Genomic DNA, 27071 nt, shown 5'->3' with positions numbered 1-27071 from the left:
TATTAAACTAAATAAATTAGGTATAAGGAGTAGACTATACAACTGGGTGTTAGACTTCCTGTTTGGTAGAACAATAGAAATTAAAGTAGGGAAGGAGTATTCTAGTTTGTACTTTGTAGAAAATGGAACACCGCAAGGTAGCGTATGAAGTCCGCTGATATTTAATATAACGATAAATTATATTTTTGTACAAGTTGAAGATGGTATAGGAAAATTGCTATATGCGGATGATGGGGCCCTTTGGATTAGGGGCAGAAATCTAGAATACATGCAAAAGAAAATGCACACAGCAGTTAAGGTGATAGAACAACGGTCATATAAATGGGGTTTCAAATGATCTACAATCAAATCCCAGATAATTTGCTTCTCTAAGCGACATAAACAAATTTAATTGAAATTATATGGTAAAGAACTTGAAGTTAGGGTAATTAGATTTCTTGGAGTTTTATTTGATGAAAAGCTTACATGGAGACAACACATAGATAAACAAAATGCAAGAAAATCCAAAATATCTTGCGTTGCTTATCAGGACGAGATTGGGGAGCAACTAGGTCTTCATTGCTAAGTGTATACTGGGCCCTTATGAGATCAACTTTTGATTATGGTTGTATAGCTTATATGTCAGCAGCAGAAACTAATCTTAAAAAAACTAGATACAGAACAAGCTCAAGCCCTAAGAATATGTAGTGGGGCTTTTAAAACATCTCTAGTTGCGGCAATACAGGCTGAAATGTTGAGAGATGCCGTTGTGTATTAGAAGAATTAAACTTATGCTCTCATATTGGGTTAATCTGCAAGGGCACAATGAATCGCACCCTGCAAAGACTATTGTACAGGAGTGTTGGGAACATAGTAATTCAGATTTCAGGAATTTTGGATGGATTGTGAATGCGAAAGCAAGAAAAATAGGTTTGCATAATATGCAATATTGTCCTACTGTCCCATATTCAGATATCCCTCCTTGGATGTTTATGATGCCATTTATTGATTTACAAATACATGAGGAAATAAAAGATAAATCGAAACAAATACCTGTCTGGTTTATTGTCCAAAGCTACTTAGAAAATAATTTTTCCAATAAAATAATGATATTCACAGACGGTTCAAAGAACCCTGAAAATGGACGCACAGGTGCTGCAGTGTACATCCCACAATGTGGAAAATCTATCAAGAAAAGAACAACAGATCATCTTTCATTATATTAGGATTACAGTGTGTAGAAGAAAAAAAATGTTTTAGTTGCATCTGATAGTTTGTCTGCACTCATAAGTATAAAATCAGGGAAATCATGCAGACTTGTTTGATATATTTCTAAATGAAATATATCAAACAATAAACAGATTACATAATAAAGGTTTGAATGTATGGTTTGTTTGGGTTCCTGCACATGTTGGTGTGAAAGGAAATGAAGAAGTGGATCTGTTAGCTAAACAATCTCTTAAGTTACCAACAGTAGATTTACAGATTGCATTAAGTAAAGCTGAAGCTAAAGCAATCATAAAAGATCAAACTCAAAAATATGGCAGGAATATTGGGATATTAATGACACCGGAAGACATTTGTATAATATGCAAAGCTCTGTTGGCATGAAAAGAGAGATGGGGGAAAAAACTGAAGTGAAGAAATGGTTATCACTCGTCTCAGAATTGGACACACAGGGCTCAACAAGACACTTCATTTAATAGGTAGACATACAAATGGAATGTTTACATTGCAATCAGCCAGAATCTGTCCAACATGTGATGATGGACTGTAAAGGAAAGAAAGGAATTAAAAGAAATACTTGAAAAATTGAAACTAAACTTCACTTTTAAAAAAGATATGGTTAATTATTATTATTATTATTATTATTATTATTTATTTTATTATTATTAAAAAAAAAATGTCCCTTCCCCACATCCTGCCAAATCTTCTGATCCACACTCCTGTCCAGTAAGTGGCGGTAAAGCACGTATAAGCTGATTTGCCAACCGCCACTTAAAAACGTAAGAAGAAGAAGCTTTGACGCTCACGGTGATCTTCGCAGTGCACTGTTGAGCACACTGGCAACATGGCAGCCGCTGTCGGGAGACTTCTCGGGACTTCTGTAAGTTTCATGTAGTAGTAGTAATAGTAATCCCTTTGTAGTGAAGTGTTGCAATGTATTTTGTATTATTATTTACACTCAAATGGAAGTTTGGTTTGGTTAGAATCCGAGTCGACGTTCAGTTCTTAGATACGTTTTGCGGTATTTAACCTTTCTACCTATTATATAACGTGCACTGTCAAATGAACTGTCAGAAGTTGTGCACTATAATGACTGCTGTATTTATAAACAGTTGTTACGTACGTATTACGCAGACCTTTTGTTATGGATAAATGGGCACACGTGTGTCTGTTTTTTATTAGTTGTTTTTACAAGTGCACCATGTTAGTTCCGTTATCTGATATGATAACCGGCGTGCACAACGGCTCTTTCATGACTGCATGTCCTCCCTTACACTACAGACAAAAAGAGTTACAGTTAATGGACTGAAGGCCTTCATTCCTCGCAATGGAGCATCAGTGATTAGGGCTCCACGAACCCTTCCCAGCATTGCTGCACAAAAAGCTTGCTTCTCAATCAGTAAGTGTTAGAAGAGTGATGAGACGTCCACATTTATTAAACAAAAGAATAAAGAAAATATCAGCTATGGCAGTTTTTTTTTTTTTTTTTTTTTTTTTTTGCATTGAAAATTATATCTGCATTACACCTCCATTGTATATGTTTGCAAATTTAAGGCGCAACTAGATGGGCTCCAGCAGTCACTCAGCCAGCACCACACTTCAAAGGCACTGCTGTTCTTAATGGAGAATTCAAGGATATCAGCCTAGAAGATTTCAAGGGCAAATACCTTGTCCTTTTCTTCTACCCACTAGATTTGTAAGTTATTTGTTGGTAATTGTAAATTTTCTTTATAATGCACTATGTTCTGGACAGAGTGGTCAGTTAAGGGTCAATGTTGTGATGCTCATATTTCCCCCAGACCTATTAAATTATTCAAAGGTACATTGCAAATGCAATTTGCACAACACATCTTCTTTGATGAATATGTGTTCGATTACTGAGTTCAAAGCTATTTTTATAGTTTTTCTTTTGAGGCTTAAAGTGAAAAATGTCTGGAGACTTAAAAAAAAAAAAAAAAATCTGCCTCATTAAAAGCTGCAATTCTTGAAAAGAAGAAATTTTGGCATGAGTAGTGCATCTTTTATCATTATTTATAAAAAAATAAATAAAAAAAAGCAAAAAAAGCAGTGAAACCATTTTATTTTAAGATATGATTAATATTTGAAAAACTTTTGTCCACCAAATCAAAGTCATGTGGTGTAACATGTTGGTAGCCATTCTGTTGTCATGTGAAACTTTTTTTAAATTGAGAGGAGCCCCATAGAAGAGCCCCTCTCATGACTGTGTGTGAAGTTTAAAATATAAAATATAAAAATATATTTTCATCATTAAATATCAATATGTTTCCTTTTTTTTTTTTTTTATTTTTTTTTTTTATGAAAAAGCACATTTTGTTCATATGCAGGAACCCTGAGAAAAACATCTTGATATTCTTGACTCAAACATTGATGATATTTGTTAGAATTACCATGAAAGACTTTTTTGAAACAAATGATAATGTTGTGTACACTTAAGGAAAGTATTTTAATACCTTTATCTTGATGGTTACGCCACATTACATGCCTTACTTGTCAATGACCCTTGTACAGTTTAGTGGTCATTACACGAAAATATTTGACCACAGAATTGTCTGTGATTGACCTATTAGAATCAAGTATTCAAGAGAGCGGTGTAATACGCATAAATATGAATTGTGCATATGCTGTGAATACAGCATTTAGTCATGCTTAGGATTGTGTCATTATAGCTAGAACATTCTTAGGAACACGGCTTGCATTATAATTACAAATAAGTGAATAAGTTTCTATGAAGTCATTTTAATGCATCTTCATTTATTCCCACTTGGCAGCACATTTGTCTGCCCTACAGAAATCATCGCTTTCAGTGACAAGGCCAATGAGTTTCATGATGTAAACTGTGAGGTAGTTGGTGTGTCTGTGGACTCTCACTTTACCCACCTGGCCTGGACCAACACCCCAAGAAAGGTATATGCTGCTGGTCAGGTTTGGTTTCCACCTCCTCTGCCACTCCCTCTCTTCACTTTACACATTGATAAGTTGTTTGAATTAAAAATGCACAATATACTGTGCAGTACAGGGTGCAACATGCAGATACATTTTACAGATTATGTTTTACATATTCAATACATTCTCAGTTCTCTAAATAGGATCAAGGGATTAGATCTGAAACTGACATCAGAAATGCCTAAACCATGCCAACTGCTAAGCTCATTGACTGAACTTTTGCTACTCTGGTTTTCCTGTAGAGTGGAGGTTTAGGGAAAATCCACATTCCCCTGTTGGCTGACCTCTCAAAGCAAGTCTCCCGAGACTATGGGGTCCTGTTGGAGGGTCCTGGAATTGCTTTAAGGTAGCAGAAATTACAAATGTAACTTGTACTGCTATTTATGTGATGCATTTCTTATTTTAGCTGACTTAGACATTTTTCAAAACCTTTTATTGTAATTTCTGTAATCTGTTAGTTTCTTCTCGTGCATTGCCATGTTGGATAATTTTCTTTTTAAGGGGGAATTGATCCATCACCTAGTGATGTTTTACTTTATAGGGGTCTTTTTATTATTGATCCGAATGGAGTGATCAAACACATGAGTGTAAATGACCTGCCAGTTGGGCGCTCTGTTGAGGAAACCCTCCGTCTGGTTAAGGCCTTCCAGTTTGTGGAAACCCATGGTGAAGTCTGTCCTGCCAGCTGGACTCCGAAGTCGCCCACAGTAAGATTTTACCTATTTTAACTGGAATGCCATGGTATGATCACATTGTGTCTGTAATGTAAATATACTATTATATACTTATATTACAATTAAAAAATTCTTAAACCAAGATTTAAAGTGAATCAAACCTTGTTATACACTTATACACATGTATTATTATTAGCTTTAAGTTGTTGTGAACTGGTAGGATTTGGCCAGCAATAAACTTTGTAATTGTGTTGTTTTTAGGGCTTGTTGACATTTAGACTCATTAGAATTTTTTGTCGGTTTTAGATCAAGCCAACTCCAGAGGGCTCAAAGGAATACTTTGAGAAGGTCAACTGAACCCCAAAACTACTGGTGCTAACTACTGGATCATGCAGATCTTAGCAGTTAACTGAACCATCTTGCTCTGTTATGCACATTACAGTAAATTAATTTGATTATTTATAGAATTTACGTCTCCGCATATTGGGAGTTAATTGGGTGTAGAATCTGTTTTGATTCATGTATTTGATAAGCAGTCTAAATAAAAAGTGCAGTATGTGTTGAATTTGTCTTTGAATTAATTTACCATAGGAGATGCTCATTCAAAAGGCTTCACTTTTAGACCAAACCAAAGCGTTTTCGTTAGCCACTTTTTGCCTAAGATGAAAGGTGAAAAAAAAAAAAAGTCCAGATGTGTCAAAAAAATATTGTCCCCCTACTCAATAAGCATGTGGACTGTATTAGATGTGTCATACCTCATGTGAATCTTAAGACTGTCAGAAACATCATGATGCCTGGATTTTCTAACAATAGAGGATCATGATCCATAACAGCAACAGTGCTGTGATTTACAATATTGATGTTTGTATTCCTGTGATAGTTTACATTTGCCTTTGTTACAAAAGAGATTTTGCAACCTAGTGGTTGAGAAATCCTGCTATAGTACATATTCAAGGGACATTCCCCATAGCACAGCCTGCTGTCAAATTCCCTGCTGAGAGGTACAATGGTGATAAAGACTTAGATCTCAATAATTCCTGAGTTTTATATTCATCCTTAACCACAGGACCCCACATCACACATATGAACAAGTTATGACAAATTGCATTCTTTTCTAAAACTATTTCCTTAAAATATACATAAGTGTTGAAGATGGACAAAGCTTCCATCACACCATATGTTTGTTCTATTGACTGAAAAGTGCAATCAATTACATATTGTTATTCTCAAAATTGAGTACTCTGCTGTCCTTAGGCAGAAGTGTTTAATTATGACAGCCTTCCCTTCATATACAAACCATGCCTACATAACCTCAAAAACAATTTTTATTTCTTTTTGTCCTTTTTACAGCAAGTTAATATTGTTTAAAATGTCTTTTTAGACTTCACATGGAACATGACATGAAGAATCAGAAATCAACATTTAAACTGGGAGGAATGAGATTTAGAAAAAGGCTTTGCCACTTCTCAAACTTTTTTTAGTTACATACTGTATTTACACAATGGAACATAAGGGAAAAAAAAGAACAACAGTTTGGTCTAAGTGTTCTGCACTTAGTACCCATGAAAACATCCAGTAAAGTGTACAAGAACTTCACTTTGTACAGTATGTCTGCAGAAAGCACGTGTGCCTTAATTGTGTCTGACAGTCACAATTTTAGTTCAGATCATGGATACAAAATTAAGCATGAGGGCTGAGACAATGAACAGCCATTTAACTCTTTAAATAATAATAATAATAATAATAATAATAATAAAAAGCTGATGATTATCTCCTCTATGAGCAGCACAAAGTCAGTGAAGCACTTGTTTTTGAGACTGTTCTACAAGATGCAGGATAATGAACTAAGGTAGTGATAGGGGGTCATCAAGGTGTAACAATGATGAAAAATAAACAGTCTGATCTTATGATTTGGTGAAAAATTCATGCATCAGGCAAGATGTAACTGCCACCAAGCCCACCCCGACCTTCAAAACAAGGAAAGAAAATCTTTTTACTGGCTGTCCATAAAAGAAAGAGGAAAAAAAAAAAAAAAAACACCCTTTAATAAATCTGTACAACCGAAATACATTTGGGATCTACATCTACAGTTACATTAAAGTTATATACATGGTCACCCCAGCCCCCGCCCTCCTCCATATATTATAATTACGAGCAGACTTCTTTCAAACCCAAACAATAACATAAGACTGAACTGGAAAAAAGAATATCACATCACACAACCCTTTAAAACAATCCCACCAAATCATTATTTCAGATTATCCATCTGACCATAGACTGTTGTGGACAGCAAACTGTTTTTGAGGTGCCAGGTTTAATGCTCTGATCTGCAGACCTAAACTACAGATGCCCTCAAAAGGTAGAGCTAAAACCTGGCTGCTTCACATCATATTGATTTATCTCTCTCTCTCATATAAATTTATATATATATATATATATATATATATATATATATATATATATATATATATATATATATATATATATATATATATATAAACATTTTGGAATTGCAAACCACATTATGCTTTTGGTGTGATACATAAGTGTGTAAAACAATACTACAACAATGGCATTGTACGACTCGGTAATACAAAACAGATAAGCAAGAGGATGGACGTAAACCCCACTCTGCAATATTCTCATACAATAGAACAAAGGCTCTCAATACACTTTGGCCTCTTCACTGAAGAGATCTAAGACTATTCCATCAATAAAGATCTGTTCAATGGTTTTGGGGTGCGATAGAGTTATAAGAAATAGGAGCAACATTGTGGTGAACATTCTTTCCCCTTTTATCTGCACTTACGGTCTACATTTCCTCCAGAGGGAAAAACAGAAAGCAGAATAAAATAAAAAAAATTAAAATAATGTCCTGTTTATTTCACCTTTCGGTTTACCCTTGTGTATGCATCATGTCACAACTTTTAATTCACTGAGAAAATGGAAAAGTAGATTTTGTAAAAGATACCACAATCTCTTCTTGCAAAATAAATGGAGACTTTGTGCCCACTTTGATCAGGAGGAGGTGTCAGCTGATCTGCCATATCATTTTCAGAGTTTCTAGTCGATTTTCACATTTGTGTAGATCTTCCTTACAAAGGCACTGGTTCCCATGTAACCCACCGCTCCTAAGAAAAAAGAGATTATGGGTTTTTGTTAACAAATAAGTTGTACAATTCAAAATCTCCCTCTCCCCTTTAGCAGGAACTCAGAATTATTGTGAGGAAAATTACAAGGCTGTATACACCATCAAATGTTTACTTTCTGTACTCACCACACATAATTCCCAGAGCAGTACTGAACACAGCCATGTAGCCAAAGTAGAATGACGTCTGAAATAAGCCATACATCCTGGGAAGAAAAAATAGTAAAGGCTTGTAATTGGAGGAATAAGACCCTATAGCTACACAGACCAGTAATACAACAATAATGTTGAATTAAAAAGGGTGAAAATCGTGGTAATACTATTAATATAACTATCAATCTGTTTAAGAACCCATCTGCAATCCAGTCTATTTAGGGTAGCAATTCACTTGAGTATTCATGTATTGAGCTGCAATAACCAAGACATTTGAAGAAAATGAAATAAACTTACTTCGTCTTGAAGAAATAGTAGTAGAAGGAGTACATGTAAACATAAACTGCTGTTGAGGCTGCAGAGAGAAAGCTTGTCCACTGCCTGAAAAAAAAAAAAAAAAGATAATTATTTTCATCCCGTTTCATGATTTCATCCACATTCTTCCAATACATTTAAACTAATCTGTGATCTTATTCCAGATGAGTGGAAGCATAACATGAAAGTGCCAAGAAAAACAGAACTAAAAAGACAATACAGCAGCAAGTGACTGCTCCTTACCATCTATAATCTTCTGCATTGAGAAGAAAGTACGTGCAGACGATGGTAACACAGACTGTCACAATGCACAAGATCACCAACACAAGCATCATAAATCCATAGACATAGTAAATCTTGTAGGCCCAGAAAGATGTGAAAATGAAGTACCTGAAGTAAAAAGCGAGAGGGTTATTTGTATCTTACAGATAATCATGTTAATTTTGGGTCCAAATATAGACATAGACCGTATGCAGACTTACATCTCGATGAATATTGACCCAAAAGGAAGGATTCCACCAAGACAGACAATAACAGCTGGTTCCATAAACCTGCAAAACACAGAAATATTTAGTAATGAGACAGACATTTAAAACAAACGACTAGTCTCATTCTCCTATGATAATTAGATTGTATGTAGACAACCTTTATAATGTCTGACCATTACAGAAAAATTACAGAAACAAAAACACCATGCACAGGTATATGCAAAACACACAAAGAAATCAAAGACAACCAGCAGGTATGAGACAGCCTGTGGTGCAAATCATGGTTCAGGTTACCATTTCTTCTCTGGGATGGGCCTGGGTACAGCATTGACTCTGCAAGGGAAGTTTGGCTGGCCAGAGAGGTTCCTGCCCAGAATTGTCCCCACCAAGTTTAGAGGTAGAATGACAAAGAAACAGATGCAGCAGACTGCAACCTGATCAAACAAACAAGAAATATAGATTGAAATTCAATGGATGCAACCAGATTTAGAGCACACTATGAATGCTGTAAGACTACATAGTGAGTAAACCATCAGTTTCATGTGTAACTTCAAAAGGATTAGAAACTAATTGACACAAATATGCTTACAACAAAGTTCAATTGTTGAAAACTGAAACAAAGCGATCCTGGTTGTAAAAACAGACTAAGATCGATATATATACAGTGGTGTGAAAAAGTGTTTGCCCCCTTCCTGATTTCTTATTTTTTTGCCTGTTTGTCACACTTAAATGCTTCAGATCATCAAACAAGTTTAAATATTAGTCAAAGATAACACAAGTAAACACAAAATGCAGTTTTTAAATGAAGGTTGTTATTATTAAGGGAAAACAAAATCCAAACCTACATGGCCCTGTGTGAAAAAGTGATTGCCCCCTAAACCTAATAACTGGTTGGGCCACCCTTAGCAGCAACAACTGCAATCAAGCATTTGCGATAACTTGCAATGAGTCTTTTACAGCGCTGTGGAGGAATTTTGGCCCACTCATCTTTGCAGAATTGTTGTAATTCAGCCACATTGGAGGGTTTTCGAGCATGAACTGCCTTTTTAAGGTCATGCCACAGCATCTCAACAGGATTCAGGTCAGGACTTTGACTAGGCCACTCCAAAGTCTTCATTTTGTTTTTCTTCAGCCATTCAGAGGTGGACTTGCTGGTGTGTTTTGGATCATTGTCCTGCTGCAGAACCCAAGTTCGCTTCAGCTTGAGGTCACGAACAGATGGCCGGACATTCTCCTTCAGGATTTTTTGGTAGACAGCAGAATTCATGGTTCCATTTATCACAGCAAGTCTTCCAGGTCCTGAAGCAGCAAAACAGCCCCAGACCATCACACTACCACCACCATATTTTACTGTTGGTATGATGTTTTTTTTCTGAAATGCGGTGTTACTTTTACGCCAGATGCAATGGGACACACACCTTCAAAAAGTTCAACTTTTGTCTCGTCAGTCCACAGAGTATTTTCCCAAAAGTCTTGGGGATCATCAAGATGTTTTCTGGCAAAAATGAGACGAGCCTTAATGTTCTTTTTGCTCAGCAGTGGTTTTCGTCTTGGAACTCTGCCATGCAGGCCATATTTGCCCAGTCTCTTTCTTATGGTGGAGTCATGAACACTGACCTTAACTGAGGCAAGTGAGGCCTGCAGTTCTTTGGATGTTGTTGTGGGGTCTTTTGTGACCTCTTGGATGAGTCGTCGCTGCGCTCTTGGGGTAATTTTGGTCGGCCGGCCACTCCTGGGAAGGTTCACCACTGTTCCATGTTTTCGCCATTTGTGGATAATGGCTCTCACTGTGGTTCTCTGGAGACCCAAAGCTTTAGAAATGGCTTTATAACCTTTTCCAGACTGATAGATCTCAATTACTTTCTTCCTCATTTGTTCCTGAATTTCTTTGGATCTCGGCATGATGTCTAGCTTTTGAAGATCTTTTGGTCTACTTCACTTTGTCAGGCAGGTCCTATTTAAGTGATTTCTTGATTGAGAACAGGTGTGGCAGTAATCAGGCCTGGGTATGGCTAGAGAAATTGAACTCAGGTGTGATAAACCACAGTTATGTTATGTTTTAACAGGTGGGGCAAACACTTTTTCACACAGGGTCATGTAGGTTTGGATTTTGTTTTCCCCTAATAATAACAACCTTCATTTAAAAACTGCATTTTGTGTTTACTTGTGTTATCTTTGACTAACATTTAAACTTGTTTGATGATCTGAAACATTTAAGTGTGACAAACATGCAAAAAAATAAGAAATCAGGAAGGGGGCAAACACTTTTTCACACCACTGTGTATACATATAATGTACATATAGGTACATTAACAACGTTTCCATCCAAGGATTTTTTACGAAAAAAGTTTTAGCGCATCAAAATTAAGCTGATGGAAACGCAAATTACGCTAAAATTTCACAAGTGTCGACATAATATTTTTCCGTTTAACTCTAGCACATAAAGTCTGTGTCGATACATCAAATGTCGTGAAAAACTGGTTTGGAAACACTTTTTGTCGAGAAAATTGCCATTAACGCAAAAATATAGTGTCACATGACAGAATTTACCCAAATTGTTAGCCTGTGTTAATCATGACAACAAGGTATACATCCTTGAAAGCTAATTTATTGTACGTTATTATGGATTGGTCTTAACGGCCTAAAGATCCGATCGCTGCAAACATGACACTTCCAGGAGTGCCAACACAAATATCTTGTATCATGCACATGGAGAATTGCACAGAGAACAAATGAATGGTCACTCTTTGCAATTAATTTTATCGCGGTAGGCATCCGTTTATTTATTAAAGTTGCCTTTTCACACCATTCAAAATAATAGACGGCAGTCACGGAATTAGCCCACAATACAAAAAACATATAATTTCTGTGCACAAAGATGTTTTAAATTAAAATATATGCACAATCCTATGAGAAAAGCTTAAGTGTGCTTTTTTGGAACACTAACATAACCCAATTCTATAAAATTATTGTTTATACTTTTGAAAAAATGCTGGCAAAATTCCCTATATTAAATTAAATAAATTACCAAACGAAAAACGCATTAAATTAAAAAAAATAAATTACCAAATGAAAAAAATTATATTTTTATTTTTAAAAATTTACACAAACTTAAATTAGCCTTACCCTGTTCTGTAGATGAATAAAGTCAGCTGAATGACATTTTCTACACTTCAAGACTATAAACTATCAGAACTATTTGTCCAATGCGGAGTTCACTTTCAGAAAACGAGCTTTTGAACCTTTTAAAACTTTTAAATATTTTAAATCTAACCCTCTTTACCTCGGATCGCATTTGCTGAGCTTCTTTAGAAAATGTAAATTATGACGCTAAAATTAATTTTAGATGATAATCAAGTTCAGTTGGTCGTTAAAAGTTGCTGGACAAATATGCGGGACATAATGCAGTTGTGATGGCGATGCTTTAGATTAGATGATTGTTCAGAATAGCCTATTGAATATCAGGAATGTATCATATATGTAAACCCTGATATTACACCGCATCAGTTTTTCTTTAATAGCTGTGCACACAGCATATACACATCGACAGACAGTCCTTATACTAAGACCGAAAATTTCCCCCGCTACTTGGTGCAGGTTTCCAGCTTGAACAGGGCCGTGACGATTCACATTCGGGTCGGAACCGATGGCAACCTGTGATTGGCGCAACATTAGGACCAATATTACAGTCCTATCAGAAGGACAACTGTTCCCTTTTGATTGCAATTCCTCCTCTTCTGATTGTACTTATTTGTGAAATTAAAATGACAGTAAGCTGTCTAATTTCAATGAATTGTCTCAATACTCTCCTCATTTTACCAAAACAAAAAATTAGGTACAGCTGGGAGGCGAATTAGTGATAAACACACATTTCTGAATGGAAATGGCTTAAGGGCAGATTTCTTTTGCGATAAACCCAAACTTATGCGACAAAGTGTTTTTTTAGGCATGACGTCATCACGCACACCATTTTTATCGATAAAAGGCCATTTGAATGGGAACAGGCAGAAGACTGCAAATTTTGCAAAAAAATGTTTTATGCATTTTCACTTTGTCGATAACAAAATAGCGTGAAAAGTGGATGGAAACTAGGATATTGACATTGTTGTTCTACTACACGCTGTATGAAGCAGAAGAAAAAACTCACCATGGTGCCAAATGGGATGGCTCTGGAGGCGTGGTAGTAGATGGCGATGAAATTGATGAAGAACGCTGTGCCACACACCATGGCAGGAATCAGAAAAGCTCCTATAAACATTTGCTTTATCCATCTTCTCCCTGCCCAAATATACAGAATAATTGGAACATAAAAATCATATTTACATTCTGCTGAAAAACAAAAGACATGAATTCACATTCTACAATTACTAGAATACCTTCATTAAAATAACTTTGAAAAAGATAATTTTTGAAACAGATACACACACACACACAAAAAAGAAGTGTTTAAAAAGGAAATTGCAAGCTTTCTGTATTGCATATGTTAGTTTGCATACCTCCTTGTTTAGCGTACAGACTTCCACCAAAGTAACCATTGACTGGGGAGGTGGCAGCATACACAAATATGGCAGTACTAAGCATGGACCCTCTCCTACAATGACAAACATGAAACTGTGAGCTTCTGCTCTATGTTAGGTTCAAACTACATCAGAGAATTAATCACAGTACAGGTCTACAAGATCAGAGTTGCATAAATGTCCAAACGTACTGTATATTAGAACTCATCATCATTATACATAATTTTAATAACTATTTTATAGATGAAGTTACTGTCTACAAACAAACGTTAGGTGGCGGCACTTCCGTGTCCTTTTGGTACCCCAGAAAAAACTGCTGTCAATGCGCTTCGTTCAAAATGAGCTGAAAATGCCCAAAAAGTGCTATTTGTGGTGATGACACCCCATTTCCGAAAGATTATTGGAGATTTGGGCTTTTTTTTTTTTTTTTTCAATTTGGAATGCCCAATTCCCAATGCGCTCTAAGTCCTCGTGGTGGCGTAGTGAATCCCCTCAATCAGGGTGGCTGACAGTTGCCTCCATGTCTGAGACCGTCAATCCGCGCATCTTATCACGTGGCTTGTTGAGTGCGTTGCCACGGAGACGTAGCACATGTGGAGGCCCACACTATTCTCCGTGGCATCCACGCACAACTCACCGCATGCCCCACCGAGAGCGAGAACCACACATTATAGCGACCAAGAGGAGGTTACCCCATGTGGCTCTACCCTCCCTAGCAACCGGGCCAATTACATGTACAACTAAATCATACAGACCTACTGAAAAACGTTAAAACTGGTTTCATCGATAGTTCAAAGAAACCTACATATATTTCTTCATTATAAACCATAGACAGCCCTTTATAATAACTTAAACGTTATAGGATTATATAATGCTTTACAGATATTTAAATCGCTGCTCATATCTACCACTGAAAGCTGCTGCTCAAAAGAACCCGGAAGCGTGGTGGCCTGCGGTGTGACGTCTCAGTAATTTCATCTATACACGCTAATTAAACAATATATTGATACAGGCAAGGAGTTCATTATTACCCTAAAAGTAAGAAGTGTAACTCACTCTGTATACAAGTCCTCAATCATGGCCAGAATAATGACTATAAGGGAAACAGAGAAGATCTGACATCCAGAGCCAATGAGGGAGGAGAAGATCAGAGGGTGGCTGGACGGCCTGAACACATCTCCGTGAACCTGCTTCCATCCATATTCATCACCAAGATCACGATCCTGAGAGCAAGGAATAAAAGAGATAAAGATGGCAAGAAATATAGAGGGTGGGAGTGAGAATATGTGTTGCGTTTATAGTGATACAATGCAGAGAGGAATATGCTAACCCTGAAAGAGTCTTGGCATGACATTATTGAGATAGAGAGTAACTGTTATAAGAGCTGAAACACAGTCATTGTGGGGTCACACTTCATCACAAAGACGAGATGAGCCAAATTAGTAAATTAAAGGTAATAGATCAATTAGCGTAATTCATTCAATGAATAGCAAGTGAAAATGATCACCATGTCATCCATTTCCTCTTCTTTGCTGTATCTGGCATAGTCTTTCCTTAATGTCCTCATTAGAATCATTGAAACAAGGCCCACGAGGAAAATCACCATCATAAAGGAGTTGAATATTGAGAACCAGTGAATCTGTCAAGTGTAAAACCATGAAAAACACATTTTATACATCAGTCAGCATATTTCATATAAGATGGGATAGAATTTTGTACTTGGGTTTGGTTTTTAATAATCTTTTAATCAAAACCATCTTCTAATCATAATATGACAACATGAGAAGCACTAGCAAACATATGCAGCACTTACTCTGTGTTGAAAGAAGGATGGATCAAGGTATTTGTCGAATCTATCCTCAAATTTCACATCAGATTTCTTCCATTTCACCTGTGAATATTACCGTTAAGACTGTAGTCACACACCACATGGTCCAATCCAAAAAATGGGATAAAGCATCCATTATCTAAGGCAACACTGATTTATTTCTCATAATAAGCATTGGGATTTATTTTGCATGGGCAATGTAGCAATGCTAAGGGTACTGAAAAATGCTAAATAAAGACAAACCACACCATAGTTTCAAAAGAAATTTCTGCAGTATTTGCAGATTTCTCAGGTTCGGGAAAGTTTTACTCACCGAGTAAGACATGGCAATTCTTGTGTTTGGCACAAGCTTTACTTTCCCCTCGCTGGTCAGGTTAACATCCACGATCCTATTCCCATTGTATCCGATCTCCAGCTTTTTGTAAGTCCAGAGATAAAAGTCGTCCCCATTCTCGTCAGCTTCACCAACAATTCCTTAAATAATCCCACAAAAATACTTCAATTTACAATGCATACAACAACCAATGCATTTTTGAATTTTGTAATAAATGTCCCTGGTTTTATTGTGAATGATTCAGTGTACAATTTTTCTGTCTACGTAACAAAGGCTGTGAACTTTTCACAATTCAATCCATCAAGAATGTATAAAATAAAGTCCCACTGTACATTATTTCCCCCTTGAATATTCCATTTCATCAGAAATACATCAGATTTCAGAAGTTACAGTAAATGCATTGCAAATGGCCTTTCAAGAACCACTTGAGCAACCATAAAAAAAGAGCAGTCCTGGGAACTGCCCATATTAAGGAAAAACTTGGTGGCATGTTTCAATAACATTCCCAACTGTTTTCAACAGAAAAATAAAATTGAGACAAAGTTACTTTCAAAGAATGCAAGCCATATCTTGAATTTTTCTTGCTCACTAACAGAACAGTTAAAGCCCATTTTCTTTTCTGCCCATAATCAAATATCCTTACCTAAATTTACGTTCAACAATTCCTACACTTAACCCCAATGCTCTTCCAAAACAATGGTTTAACACTTAGGAAGACACTTTCGAGAGATTAATACTGTTAAATGATAATGTTATAAGTCCCCTGGAGGAAATAGCTAATTTAAAATTACTTCAATAAATGTATTTCCCTCTCAGACACTGACATTTTTAAATAAAGACTGGACAGAGAGGTTTGCATGACTTTGAGAATAAATAAATGGCTTAGTGACATGCGTTATCTGCAAGGACGGATTAAGAACTGAGAGGCCCATGGGCCAGTACACCATAGAGGCCCACCATGCCCAATGAATAATAATAATAATAATAATAATAATAATAATAATACTGCATGACACCTTTATGCATTCTTACATTTACATTTACTTTCGGATTATGAACTGAACCAAAATCAGGCGTTATAAATAGGGATGTGAACGGACAGTTGGAATTCGGTTAACTGCTCGACGCGCCTGTATTCAAATACCAAAATCACTATTCGGTTATTCTTCAAGTGTAATAGAGGTCTTCAGCCTGATCTGAGTCCGACGATACCTTTGGGCTTTTGGGCCAGGTTCGGGTCAAGTTTTCAAGTAGATTTAGGGGCTGTTCACACATGTGTCTGCACTGTCTTTCAATAGTTTTTCCTAAGTAAATGCACTGGACAGACGTTTTTTTTTAATCCTTGTGCAACATCTCACTTTTTTCAGCATCCCACGCAAGACCATTTTTTTAGACACTGTGTTAAATGAAAATGAACTTCAATATTTATTAATGCATCTCGAGACATCTGCATTCTGTTTCACCATTTGTTGCACTGCATCTAGCTTTTTCAATGCAGGTGTGAAAAAGATTCGACATTCTGATTATGTTCAGGTTGCAAAGATGACTTAATGTGACCGTTACACTGCTATACATGATTCTAGATTGTTTTTCACCTAGCAAAGTTTCAGCGTTTGATAAATGGTGAGCCACCATTTTTTCTGCCCTTTGCTTGTGTGCAGACAATAATTACATAAGTTAAATGCTAAATCATTTAAAAACAAAGTATTCCAAAGAGGCTAATAAACTGCAACAGTGTAACCACACTAAACACCCCCCAAGCCCCACGACAGGGGCTCCAATAGGGGTCTTGCCTAATTGTGCAAGTTGGCCCTCTCCACGCACATAATACTAGCATTAACTGCCTCACAGAAACGTGAACCTGCCCAAGAAGAATTACGCATTTTCCATCGTTTAAGAATAGGCCAACTATGTTGCAGGCAGTGACAGAGATTTTTTTATGTTCGACATTATTGTGATTTTATCATTTAACGATCCATGTATTGTGCTATTTAGGCTCATAGCTCACTGTGCACTTTATTCCCTGGTAATTTGAGTTTGACGCATCTTTGGCAATAAACGTTCCTTATTCCCGAGTCCCGACAAATAACAGAAAAACTGTTTGTGAACTCTCGCGTTTAACAAAATATTACAAAATGTTACCGTGCACATACAGGTGCATCTCAATAAATTAGAATGTCGTGGAAAAGTTCATTTATTTCAGTAATTCAACTCAAATTGTGAAACTCGTGTATTAAATAAATTCAATGCACACAGACTGAAGTAGTTTAAGTCTTTGGTTCTTTTAATTTTGATGATTTTGGCTCACATTTAACAAAAACCCACCAATTCACTATCTCAAAAAATTATAATATATCATAAGACCAATAAAAAAAACATTTTTAGTGAATTGTTGGCCTTCTGGAAAGTATGTTCATTTACTGTATATGTACTCAATACTTGGTAGGGGCTCCTTTTGCTTTAATTACTGCCTCAATTCGGTGTGGCATGGAGGTGATCAGTTTGTGGCACTGCCGAGGTGGTTTGGAAGCCCAGGTTTCTTTGACAGTGGCCTTCAGCTCATCTGCATTTTTCAGTCTCTTGTTTCTCATTTTCCTCTTGACAATACCCCATAGATTCTCTATGGGGTTCAGGTCTGGTGAGTTTGCTGGCCAGTCAAGCACACCAACACCATGGTCATTTAACCAACTTTTGGTGCTTTTGGCAGTGTGGGCAGGTGCCAAATCCTGCTGGAAAATGAAATCAGCATCTTTAAAAAGCTGGTCAGCAGAAGGAAGCATGAAGTGCTCCAAAATTTCTTGGTAAACGGGTGCAGTGACTTTGGTTTTCAAAAAACACAATGGACCAACACCAGCACATGACATTGCACCCCAAATCATCACAGACTGTGGAAACTTAACACTGGACTTCAAGCAACTTGGGCTATGAGCTTCTCCACCCTTCCTCCAGACTCTAGGACCTTGGTTTCCAAATGAAATACAAAACTTGCTCTCATCTGAAAAGAGGACTTTGGAACACTGGGCAACAGTCCAGGTCTTCTTCTCCTTAGCCCAGGTAAGACGCCCCTGACGTTGTCTGTGGTTCAGGAGTGGCTTAACAAGAGGAATACGACAACTGTAGCCAAATTCCTTGACACGTCTGTGTGTGGTGGCTCTTGATGCCTTGACCCCAGCCTCAGTCCATTCCTTGTGAAGTTCACCCAAATTCTTGAATCGATTTTGCTTGACAATCATAAGGCTGCGGTTCTCTCGGTTGCTTGTGCATCTTTTTCTTCCACACTTTTTCCTTCCACTCAACTTTCTGTTAACATGCTCGGGTACAGCACTCTGTGAACAGCCAGCTTCTTTGGCAATGAATGTTTGTGGCTTACCCTCCTTGTGAAGGGTGTCAATGATTGTCTTCTGGACAACTGTCAGATCAGCAGTCTTCCCCATGATTGTGTAGCCTAGTGAACCAAACTGAGAGACCATTTTGAAGGCTCAGGAAACCTTTGCAGGTGTTTTGAGTTGATTAGCTGATTGGCATGTCACCATATTCTAATTTATTGAGATAGTGAATTGGTGGGTTTTTGTTAAATGTGAGCCAAAATCATCACAATTAAAAGAACCAAAGACTTAAACTACTTCAGTCTGTGTGCACTGAATTTATTTAATACACGAGTTTCACAATTTGAGTTGAATTACTGAAATAAATGAACTTTTCCACGACATTCTAATTTATTGAGATGCACCTGTAGTTAGGCTATTAAGGCATCTTTTGCTTTTTCATTAAACATTTAATGTTTGCAGGACTTAAACATTCGTATATACATTAACAAATGAATTTAAACCATCAGCTTTGCAAGTAGACTGCACCTTATCTTTGTGTTTGCAAGCCTTTTGCTAATCAGAGGCTGTTCTTTATAGTCCTTCAAATAAACATGCTGCGCCTGTGAGACACAGATTCCCTGAAAGCGCATTCGAGTGCCTGTGCTTGCGCTTCTGTAGTCCAGCACGCATTTGGCCAAACAACTGGTATTTTATATAAGGCTGACATTTACTTGGATTTATAATAGATATCCCAATAAAAAAAAAGAAAAAAAAAGTTGGTTTAGGGCTCGAGGCCCCTTGGGTTTAGAGGCCTGTGGGCAACAGCCCAGTCGGCCCTGTGGTTAATCCGTGCCTGTTTATCTGAGGTCCAAGATCTATTAAAAGCTTAGAGGGAGAAGAATGCGGAAGCTAACAGAAGATATTTAATCTTCTGGAATACAGAAAAATGAAAAATTAAAAAATTGATTGTGTTCCCTTTTTTTTTTTTTTTTTTTTTTTAAAGCAACAGAAAAAGAAACACATTGCATACAATGTTTTTCACATGCAAGGCGTGATTGTACAAATGTACCAAAACCTAAAGCAAACTAATAGCCTACCCCTTTTCAACCAACAAATTGCAAGAGCCCAGTCTGGCCCCGTTCCACACGTTTCCACCAAAGAAAAAGTGGTTCTTGAATGATTGTATTTACAAATATCACATGTCAATTGACTGCTATGATTTTTATTCATTATGTATACTGACTACGGCACCAGCACCATTTTAGTAAAAAGGGGCACAAGTCAACTAGCATGTGTGCAGCACTCAGCGGTCTAAAAAACGCAGGAAAAAAATCTGCTAAGATAACCAGTGTTTGGATTTTGTACACTTAAGAGACTTGACTTTCCAATCCCTTTGTCTTCATAGATTTTGGCAAGCATTTCTGAGCTACTCACCCCAGATGGGAAGGTCATCTATGTACATTTGGTACCAGTAGTGGTTTTTGATGGCATAGACAAACGCATCTCGTTTAGCTTTATCCAGCTCAATTTCGCAGTATGTTGATTGCATCACCTCGTCTGTAAAAGACAAATCCAAATTCCATTTTTACAATCACCTCAAGAGCAGCAGAACCTCATTCTTACCAGCCTTCTGCATGTCACACTTTTGCAACTATGCTGTCTTGCAAAGGCAAAATGAAGTAACCACATTTTGTCAAAATCGAGTTATGCCCAGAATTAGGTCTTTTACAAGATGATCTGTCCTGTGACAGATGGTTTTGGCTCAAGCACATGTTCAGATTCAGAGTAAAAGTGTAAAAAATGCAGCAAGTACAAAATACACACCAAAGCTGAAACACTTTGAATCCATTTTTCTCATTTTCATGTTGGTTTGGTTTATGTGTTTTTTTCCTTTGCAGGCCGGTATGAGTGTACATTACATACTCTGTTTAACGATTGTGACATTTCTTTCCCTGCCTTCAGTAAAACCTTGACATGCTTCAACTGAAGAGGTTAAAACCTTTACCTTTGAACTTGATGTCCAGACCACTGAACTCCAATTCAACTCCTTGCAGCGCCTCTCCTAACGTCTCATGATAATGACTAATAGTTTTCTTGGTGCCCACACAGAATGGTAGGGAGAAGTACTTATAGGTCTCCTGTCTGTTGTGATAAGGGCCCACTGTATTCATCCATAGAACCACCTCCTCTTTATCTGTGTACTGCAGAAGAAAGAGAACTTTCATCAGCTATCTGTTTATCTACTTCTCTGTAATGTTTGCAAAAGCCTAAGATGACAATTTAAAAGACAAAGTTTTCAAATAAACAGAAAATAAGAGAGGGAGATTTAAATAGCCTGAATGTTTTGTGATGATTTTACCCATTTTAACTGTATTTGAACCAAACAAACAAAAGCCTATGATGACAACTGCATGAGCGATGGGTTGCTGAAAATGATGCAAAAGAAATGCTATAAATCAATAGATGATGTAAAACTGTTCAAAACTTGCTTTACCAGCTTCATGTGCATCACACATCTACTATTGCCACTAATAGTGTAAAACTAACTTCGATTTCATTCAAACTGGGTTAAGGAAAAAAAAAAAAAAAAAAACATATTTCCCAAGTCACACACTCTCTCTTATGTCCAGGGTAGTGTTGACAAAAATACCGGTACTTCGGTACCAATCGATACTAAAATAAATAAGATATCAGTGTTTCTGCAGTACTGGTAGTCCAGAGCACCGACTCAATCCGGTACCAGCACGCAGTATGACTGACACACGACAGCTTTAAAAATGCTCATTTTGAGCGGGTGCTCTGTTACTCCTTACACTGAAATGGCCAATTAATCAAATTAAAATCGTGACATGTCCTAGTGTGATTTGTTAAACCGCTAAAGGATGCAATCTTAGGGGGCCTGGGTTAACCCATGCATGAAGTCGCAAGTTCGAATCCAGGGCGTGCTGAGAGACTCCAGTCAGGCTTCCAAAGCAACCAACTGGCCCAGTTGCTAGGGTGGGTACAGTCACGTTGGGTTACCTCCTCGTGGTCACTATAATGTGGTTCTCGCTCTCTGTGAGGCACGTGGCAGAGTTGTGCGTGGATGCCGCGAAGGATAGCATGAGCCTCCACATGCGCTAGGTCTCCGTGGTAATGCGCTCAACAAGCCACATGTTAAGATGCACGGATTGACTGTCTCAGACGCGGAGGCAACTGAGATTCATCCTCCGCCACCCGGATTGAGGCGAGTCACTACGCCACCACGAGGACCTAGAGCGCATTGGGAATTGGGCATACCAAATTGGGGAGAAAAGAAAAAAAAAGAAAAAGGATGCAATCTTAGTGTGGAAGAGATGCATACTTTGAAGGAATGCATAAGTCCGACCACTCAAACACTGTAAACTCCACAGACACTGAGAATCATTCAGGTTGTATGAGATGACAGAGCAAAGCACTAAGCTACTGTGAATCACACAGCACATGTAAACTACATATTTATATAATTAAATCACAGCATTTGCGCTTTAATCTCAACTCAGCTTTATTTATATCGCATTTAAAACAACAGAGTTGACCAAAGTGCTTCACAGTAATACAATTTAAAACATAACACATTTCAAAATTACCACATACACAAACACCAGTAATATATAACACAAAATACAAACACTCCAAAACTGTATCCTACATTTCATTTGTCAGACTCAAAGGCCCGTGTAAAGAGATGAGATTTCAAAGTAGAAGTGACTTAAAAGTCTCCATGTCGCAAACTGTTTATCCGGAAAGTGAAGATTCAGGCCAAAAATACACGTCATAATAAAAGCACATTTCAAAATATAAGCTAGAGCCCTGAAATACAAGAATTTGTGAGAGAAATATATTACAACTGTATGGTAAAATTTAATATTCACTGTAATGATAATAATAATAATAAATAATAACAGTAATTAAGCAATATATCACAAGCAAGACTGCTGTTTGAATAAAAGTTTAGCAAAAAAATGCAATGACATGTTGAAAAGTTCTATTTTCACTTGTTAAATGATTTAAGAATGAATTGATTATCAACACCATTTTGATGATGAAATTAAATTAAACTAAAACATGTAGTTCTGGAAAATAATAATAATAATAACAAAAAGGAAAACATGATTTGGTAAAGAATAAAACAGATTTCAGTAGGGTGCTAATTAGACACTTAAGCAATGGATCCTTGATTGAAAAACATTTGAGGGAACATGCATTTCTTTTAATTTATTTTTTACATTGAAATTTAACTTTTTTAATAGGCTAAACAGGTGTGTTCAAAAGCACATTGTCATATAGCATATTTATGCTGTGGTACCGAAATTGGTATTGGTACCGACAACTGAAATTGTGGTACCATGACAACACTAATAAAAAAAGATACAAGTTATATTTATATGTATACTGAAACAACATTCAGCATACCTGAGCAACAAAAATTTAACGTTACACACCTTTTATCTGGTAACTCCATACCACGAGTAACCAAATACTAACTAAATTACTTAAATCAACAGATGCACCAAAAAAATGTATTGGTGATTTATCTAAAAATGTTGAGTAATTAGTTACATCTGGGTGATTAAAACAGCATGTAAACATCAACTATACTGCAGTTAGGTAGCATCACTGCCAAGAAGAAAAAAAAAAGGGTAGGACGCTCACTGATAATACACATACTAAACGGCAGCTGCCAAACCAGTTTTGAAAATGTACAAATACATTAGCCTAAAGCCTAAAACTGTCCAATGTAAAAGTTGAACAGCCAGTGGATTCGTAGTTCACAGAAGGGGAAGGCCTTCAATTTTCCGGTTTTGCAGCACAACACAAAGACTAGAAACTATAGACTCGGAAAACAATGAATAAAAAAAAAAAATCTTAAGCAAAATGACTGTTGGAATAAGACTGACGATTTGATTATATCAACAAATATCCAATTTCCTTTTTAACCAAACTGAACTAATAACTGTTAGCCAATACAGAAAACCTCTTGTAGGAGAGGGATTCATCCAACCAAGCATTACAACAAAATGCTCGGATGGATGTGACTTTTTCAGCAAAAAAAGGTATCCCACATCTAGGTATCAAAATTCTGCAAACTGATCTTAGCTAAACCCGTATCTTATCTTAGCAGTGTGAATCAGGTCAGGAGGATACTTGATGTATAATTGAGTTAATCCATAATACCTGTGCAGATTCCATGAATTTACCCAATGTAGTAGGAAGGCCATATGACACAGGAAGCAATGCTTTTTGTCAATTCTTTAATAGCACCATGTTGTATTTCTAGCACATTGTCACTATATTGATGCACACCATAAAGTCATCAGACATAATCTGGTACCCACTAGACATTAAATATAATTCATTCAGATGGCAATCTTAATGGGTGTTTAAAGTTGTCAGAAGAAAGGCAGAGATCCTGTAAATCAGGTTAGCGTTATGGGACATCTGAACCAATAGAACAAAAATAAGCATGCAGCAGTGCTGTCAGAGCTGTGAAATCAAAGTTGCTTTATAAGTAACACAACTGACATATGTTAGGCTATTTGAGATACACTGCACCTCAAAACAGACACAAGAGATTTTATAGCGATTAATGCTCTGTTGATTAGCCTAATATTCAAATAATATAACATTAATGTTGACAACAGACCCAAGCACTTCTGCACATTACAATTCACTTGCACAATGCACATAACGCTATCTCTGTATATAGCACATTTGTACATACATTATTCACTTCTACTGTGTATTTCTCTCAATAACTTTTTATTTTTATTATCTGTATCCCGCTGTCATATTATCTGTCCGCTGGAAGCTTCTGTCACCAAGACAAATTCATTTTGGAATTCAAGGAAACAATTACCATCAGAAGCTACAGATCAGAGACATGACACCTGCAAGTTAAGGTAGACCTATGTGTGTATGAAAACATAATATTAACCAATCTTATGTGGTTGGGTATAATTCTGTGACAGGGCTATATTGAGCTCCAGTAAAAGTAAATGTCAACCACGGTGCATAGTAAAGATCACTGGATTCATGTTGAATCATTTGTTTTATACAATTCAAAGCTTTCATATCATCTGCACCAATGAACAAAAAACATCCCTGTCAAAGTCTGTTAATGAATTCTGGAAGCATCTTCGTGACATAAGAGATTCAAGCGCGTCTATGATGCCCAAAAATGTTGTCATGACAGTAGACAGCTCATTAGATTTTGGAGTAAGTGTGTGAAATGTGAATTGAATTCTTACGTGGCACGTGGGCGCACTACTAGGGCACTTAAAGCCACCTCAAATGCAAGGCAAACGTCTTATCAGTAGAGCTATCAGAACGTAGCAACGATATAAATGACTAAACGAACCGGATATGTGTGTGTGTGTAAACGGACATATTGAAGCTAACGATGATAAACCGATCCTTCTGCGTAATCTCGCGCATACACAACAGAAAAGCACAGAACATATCGATATATTACGCTATGAATGACATTATACTTGGAATGCCACATACAACCACATAAAATCGAACAGAGTCCTGCTGTTCGCACCACATAATGCAATGGAATAGCTAAAGCTAAGCTAGCCAGTTCAAGCTAAAGCTAGTTAGTTTCTGACCACGTAGCAACTGATGTGCTTAGCATTTGTTCCAGCAGACACATTCGTGCGTATTTTTGTTTTTATTCCAGTCCTTTGGTGTTCGGCACTTTTGTCAAAGCAACCAGCCTAATATCCATCGTCTTTAAAGGCTATACACACAGAGACGTCTTCCCGGCCCGCAACTCCTCTTACCTTGTGTTCGTGCTCATCTGCTCGCGCTGGCAGTAGTGAACTTAAAACAGTCGTCAAGACAGCCACAGCAATTTTCCACCTGGAGAGCCCCATGACTTCCTAGGTTAAGTTCTCCGACTGATTTGAGATGGTATCTTATTTGGGGGGCTATCCCACCTTCCTTCTTCCTGGTTCTTTGACAGTGGTTGCCTTGAGATGGTCGCATCCGAGTTTGTCGTAAAACTGTTTAGCGAGTGATCAACGCGATCAGCGCTGATTGGTGCGAATAGATCACATGGGCAACTTTGACCTATCGTCGGAGAGAGCGAATAGTTACCGTTGAGTAAGGAAACGATCCTCTCGCACCGCTTCGCCACTCATGGCCACGTCATCTGAGCGCAAACAGAAGCTGTGGGAAAGTATGTCGTTCCAGCAGGATGTTACTAACCAGATTGCTTGGCTGGTCCTTGCTATGATCTTGGAATTATGTCGGGAATAGAAAGTTATGCCTAATCCGTAAACCTTGGAGACAGAAACTTGGAGTTGATTTAATATTTACGTTTATTTAATTCATTAAACACCACTGTTATTCGTCATCAAGCTTCAGTCATTAGAATACATTTAAAAGGGGCTTCAGTTAACATTAACCTGTGAGGCCAATTATAAATTCAGACAGCTATCAAATTATACAGGTTTAAGACGAGGCAGAATTGTTATTTTGCTGGTCTAAAATGTCGTTATGGCATGACATAACACTTGGCAAAAGCAACTTAAAATCATCACAAATAACAACAAGGTTACATCTGTACTTCATACATGTATGTATAAGATTTTCTATTGAAATGGGAGAGGTGGCTTTGCATACTGAAGCATTTGTCTTGCAAACTAGTCTGCAAGTCTGAGTTGAGAACTAGTGGATGTTCCAGGTCTTTTCCAAGCAATTACAATCTTTTTTGGACACAACTATGTTGGGTCTGACTGTATGGATTAAATAACTATTGTTTTTTTTTTCTTCAAAATACCTGAACTAATGATGGAGCAGGCGTTGCCAACACAATATTTACAGCTCTAGCCACATATTTGAGTTTTCTTCAGAGTTTCCCCTCCCCTGCCTATTCACCTCCCTGTGACTTGATTACCTGCAAAACACTTAAAGCAACCTCTCAGTCTCCACCCACCATGTCTGTAACTGCTGACCAGGTGAGAGGAATGCTAAGGAAGCTCCACACAGGTAAGGCTGCAAGGCCTGATGTAGTCAGACCAGTGGTTCTAATATGGGCTGACAAGCTGTGTGGTGTTCTGCATCCAGTGCTGGGTAGTAATAGATTACATGTAATTTGGATTATGTAGT

The 27071-nt window shown here is 37.3% G+C and overlaps 2 protein-coding genes across 2 annotated transcripts; one reads left to right on the top strand and one right to left on the bottom strand.

Annotated features, from left to right (window-relative positions):
• Positions 1 to 1972: 1972 nt before the first annotated feature.
• Positions 1973 to 5409, top strand: LOC127413598 (thioredoxin-dependent peroxide reductase, mitochondrial-like). Its single transcript, XM_051650859.1, has 7 exons — positions 1973 to 2086; positions 2488 to 2605; positions 2761 to 2902; positions 3996 to 4131; positions 4413 to 4516; positions 4712 to 4877; positions 5151 to 5409. The coding sequence occupies exons 1-7, from the start codon at positions 2051 to 2053 to the stop codon at positions 5199 to 5201; spliced, it is 753 nt and encodes a 250-aa protein (XP_051506819.1). The 5' UTR covers positions 1973 to 2050; the 3' UTR covers positions 5202 to 5409.
• Positions 5410 to 6151: 742 nt separating this feature from the next.
• Positions 6152 to 25958, bottom strand: LOC127413592 (transmembrane 9 superfamily member 3). Its single transcript, XM_051650848.1, has 15 exons — positions 25742 to 25958; positions 20941 to 21136; positions 20370 to 20492; positions 15607 to 15767; positions 15279 to 15356; positions 14973 to 15104; positions 14522 to 14688; positions 13445 to 13539; positions 13096 to 13226; positions 9243 to 9382; positions 8943 to 9011; positions 8704 to 8850; positions 8443 to 8526; positions 8122 to 8198; positions 6152 to 7975 (listed from the first exon to the last, which is right to left on the bottom strand). The coding sequence occupies exons 1-15, from the start codon at positions 25832 to 25834 to the stop codon at positions 7908 to 7910; spliced, it is 1761 nt and encodes a 586-aa protein (XP_051506808.1). The 5' UTR covers positions 25835 to 25958; the 3' UTR covers positions 6152 to 7907.
• Between the last annotated feature and the right edge of the window lie 1113 nt (positions 25959 to 27071).

The sequence above is a fragment of the Myxocyprinus asiaticus genome, chromosome 23 (genome assembly GCF_019703515.2).
Source record: "Myxocyprinus asiaticus isolate MX2 ecotype Aquarium Trade chromosome 23, UBuf_Myxa_2, whole genome shotgun sequence".
NCBI lineage: Eukaryota > Metazoa > Chordata > Actinopteri > Cypriniformes > Catostomidae > Myxocyprinus > Myxocyprinus asiaticus.
Note: the sequence above shows the minus strand (reverse complement) of the source record. Positions and strands in the feature narration are given on the sequence as shown.

Bases quoted from the DNA above. Each gene is read 5' to 3' on its own strand.
- LOC127413592 (XM_051650848.1), bottom strand. From the start codon at position 25,834: ATGGGGCTCTCCAGGTGGAAAATTGCTGTGGCTGTCTTGACGACTGTT. The intron at 15,105-15,278 runs GTAAGTGCTGCA...TACACTTGACAG, and splicing joins CATCCTTCTTTCAACACAGA to ATTCACTGGTTCTCAATATT. The intron at 8,199-8,442 runs GTAAGTTTATTT...TTTTCTTCCCAG, and splicing joins TACTATTTCTTCAAGACGAA to GATGTATGGCTTATTTCAGA.
- LOC127413598 (XM_051650859.1), top strand. From the start codon at position 2,051: ATGGCAGCCGCTGTCGGGAGACTTCTCGGGACTTCT. The intron at 2,606-2,760 runs GTAAGTGTTAGA...TGCAAATTTAAG, and splicing joins AAAAGCTTGCTTCTCAATCA to GCGCAACTAGATGGGCTCCA. The intron at 4,878-5,150 runs GTAAGATTTTAC...TGTCGGTTTTAG, and splicing joins GGACTCCGAAGTCGCCCACA to ATCAAGCCAACTCCAGAGGG.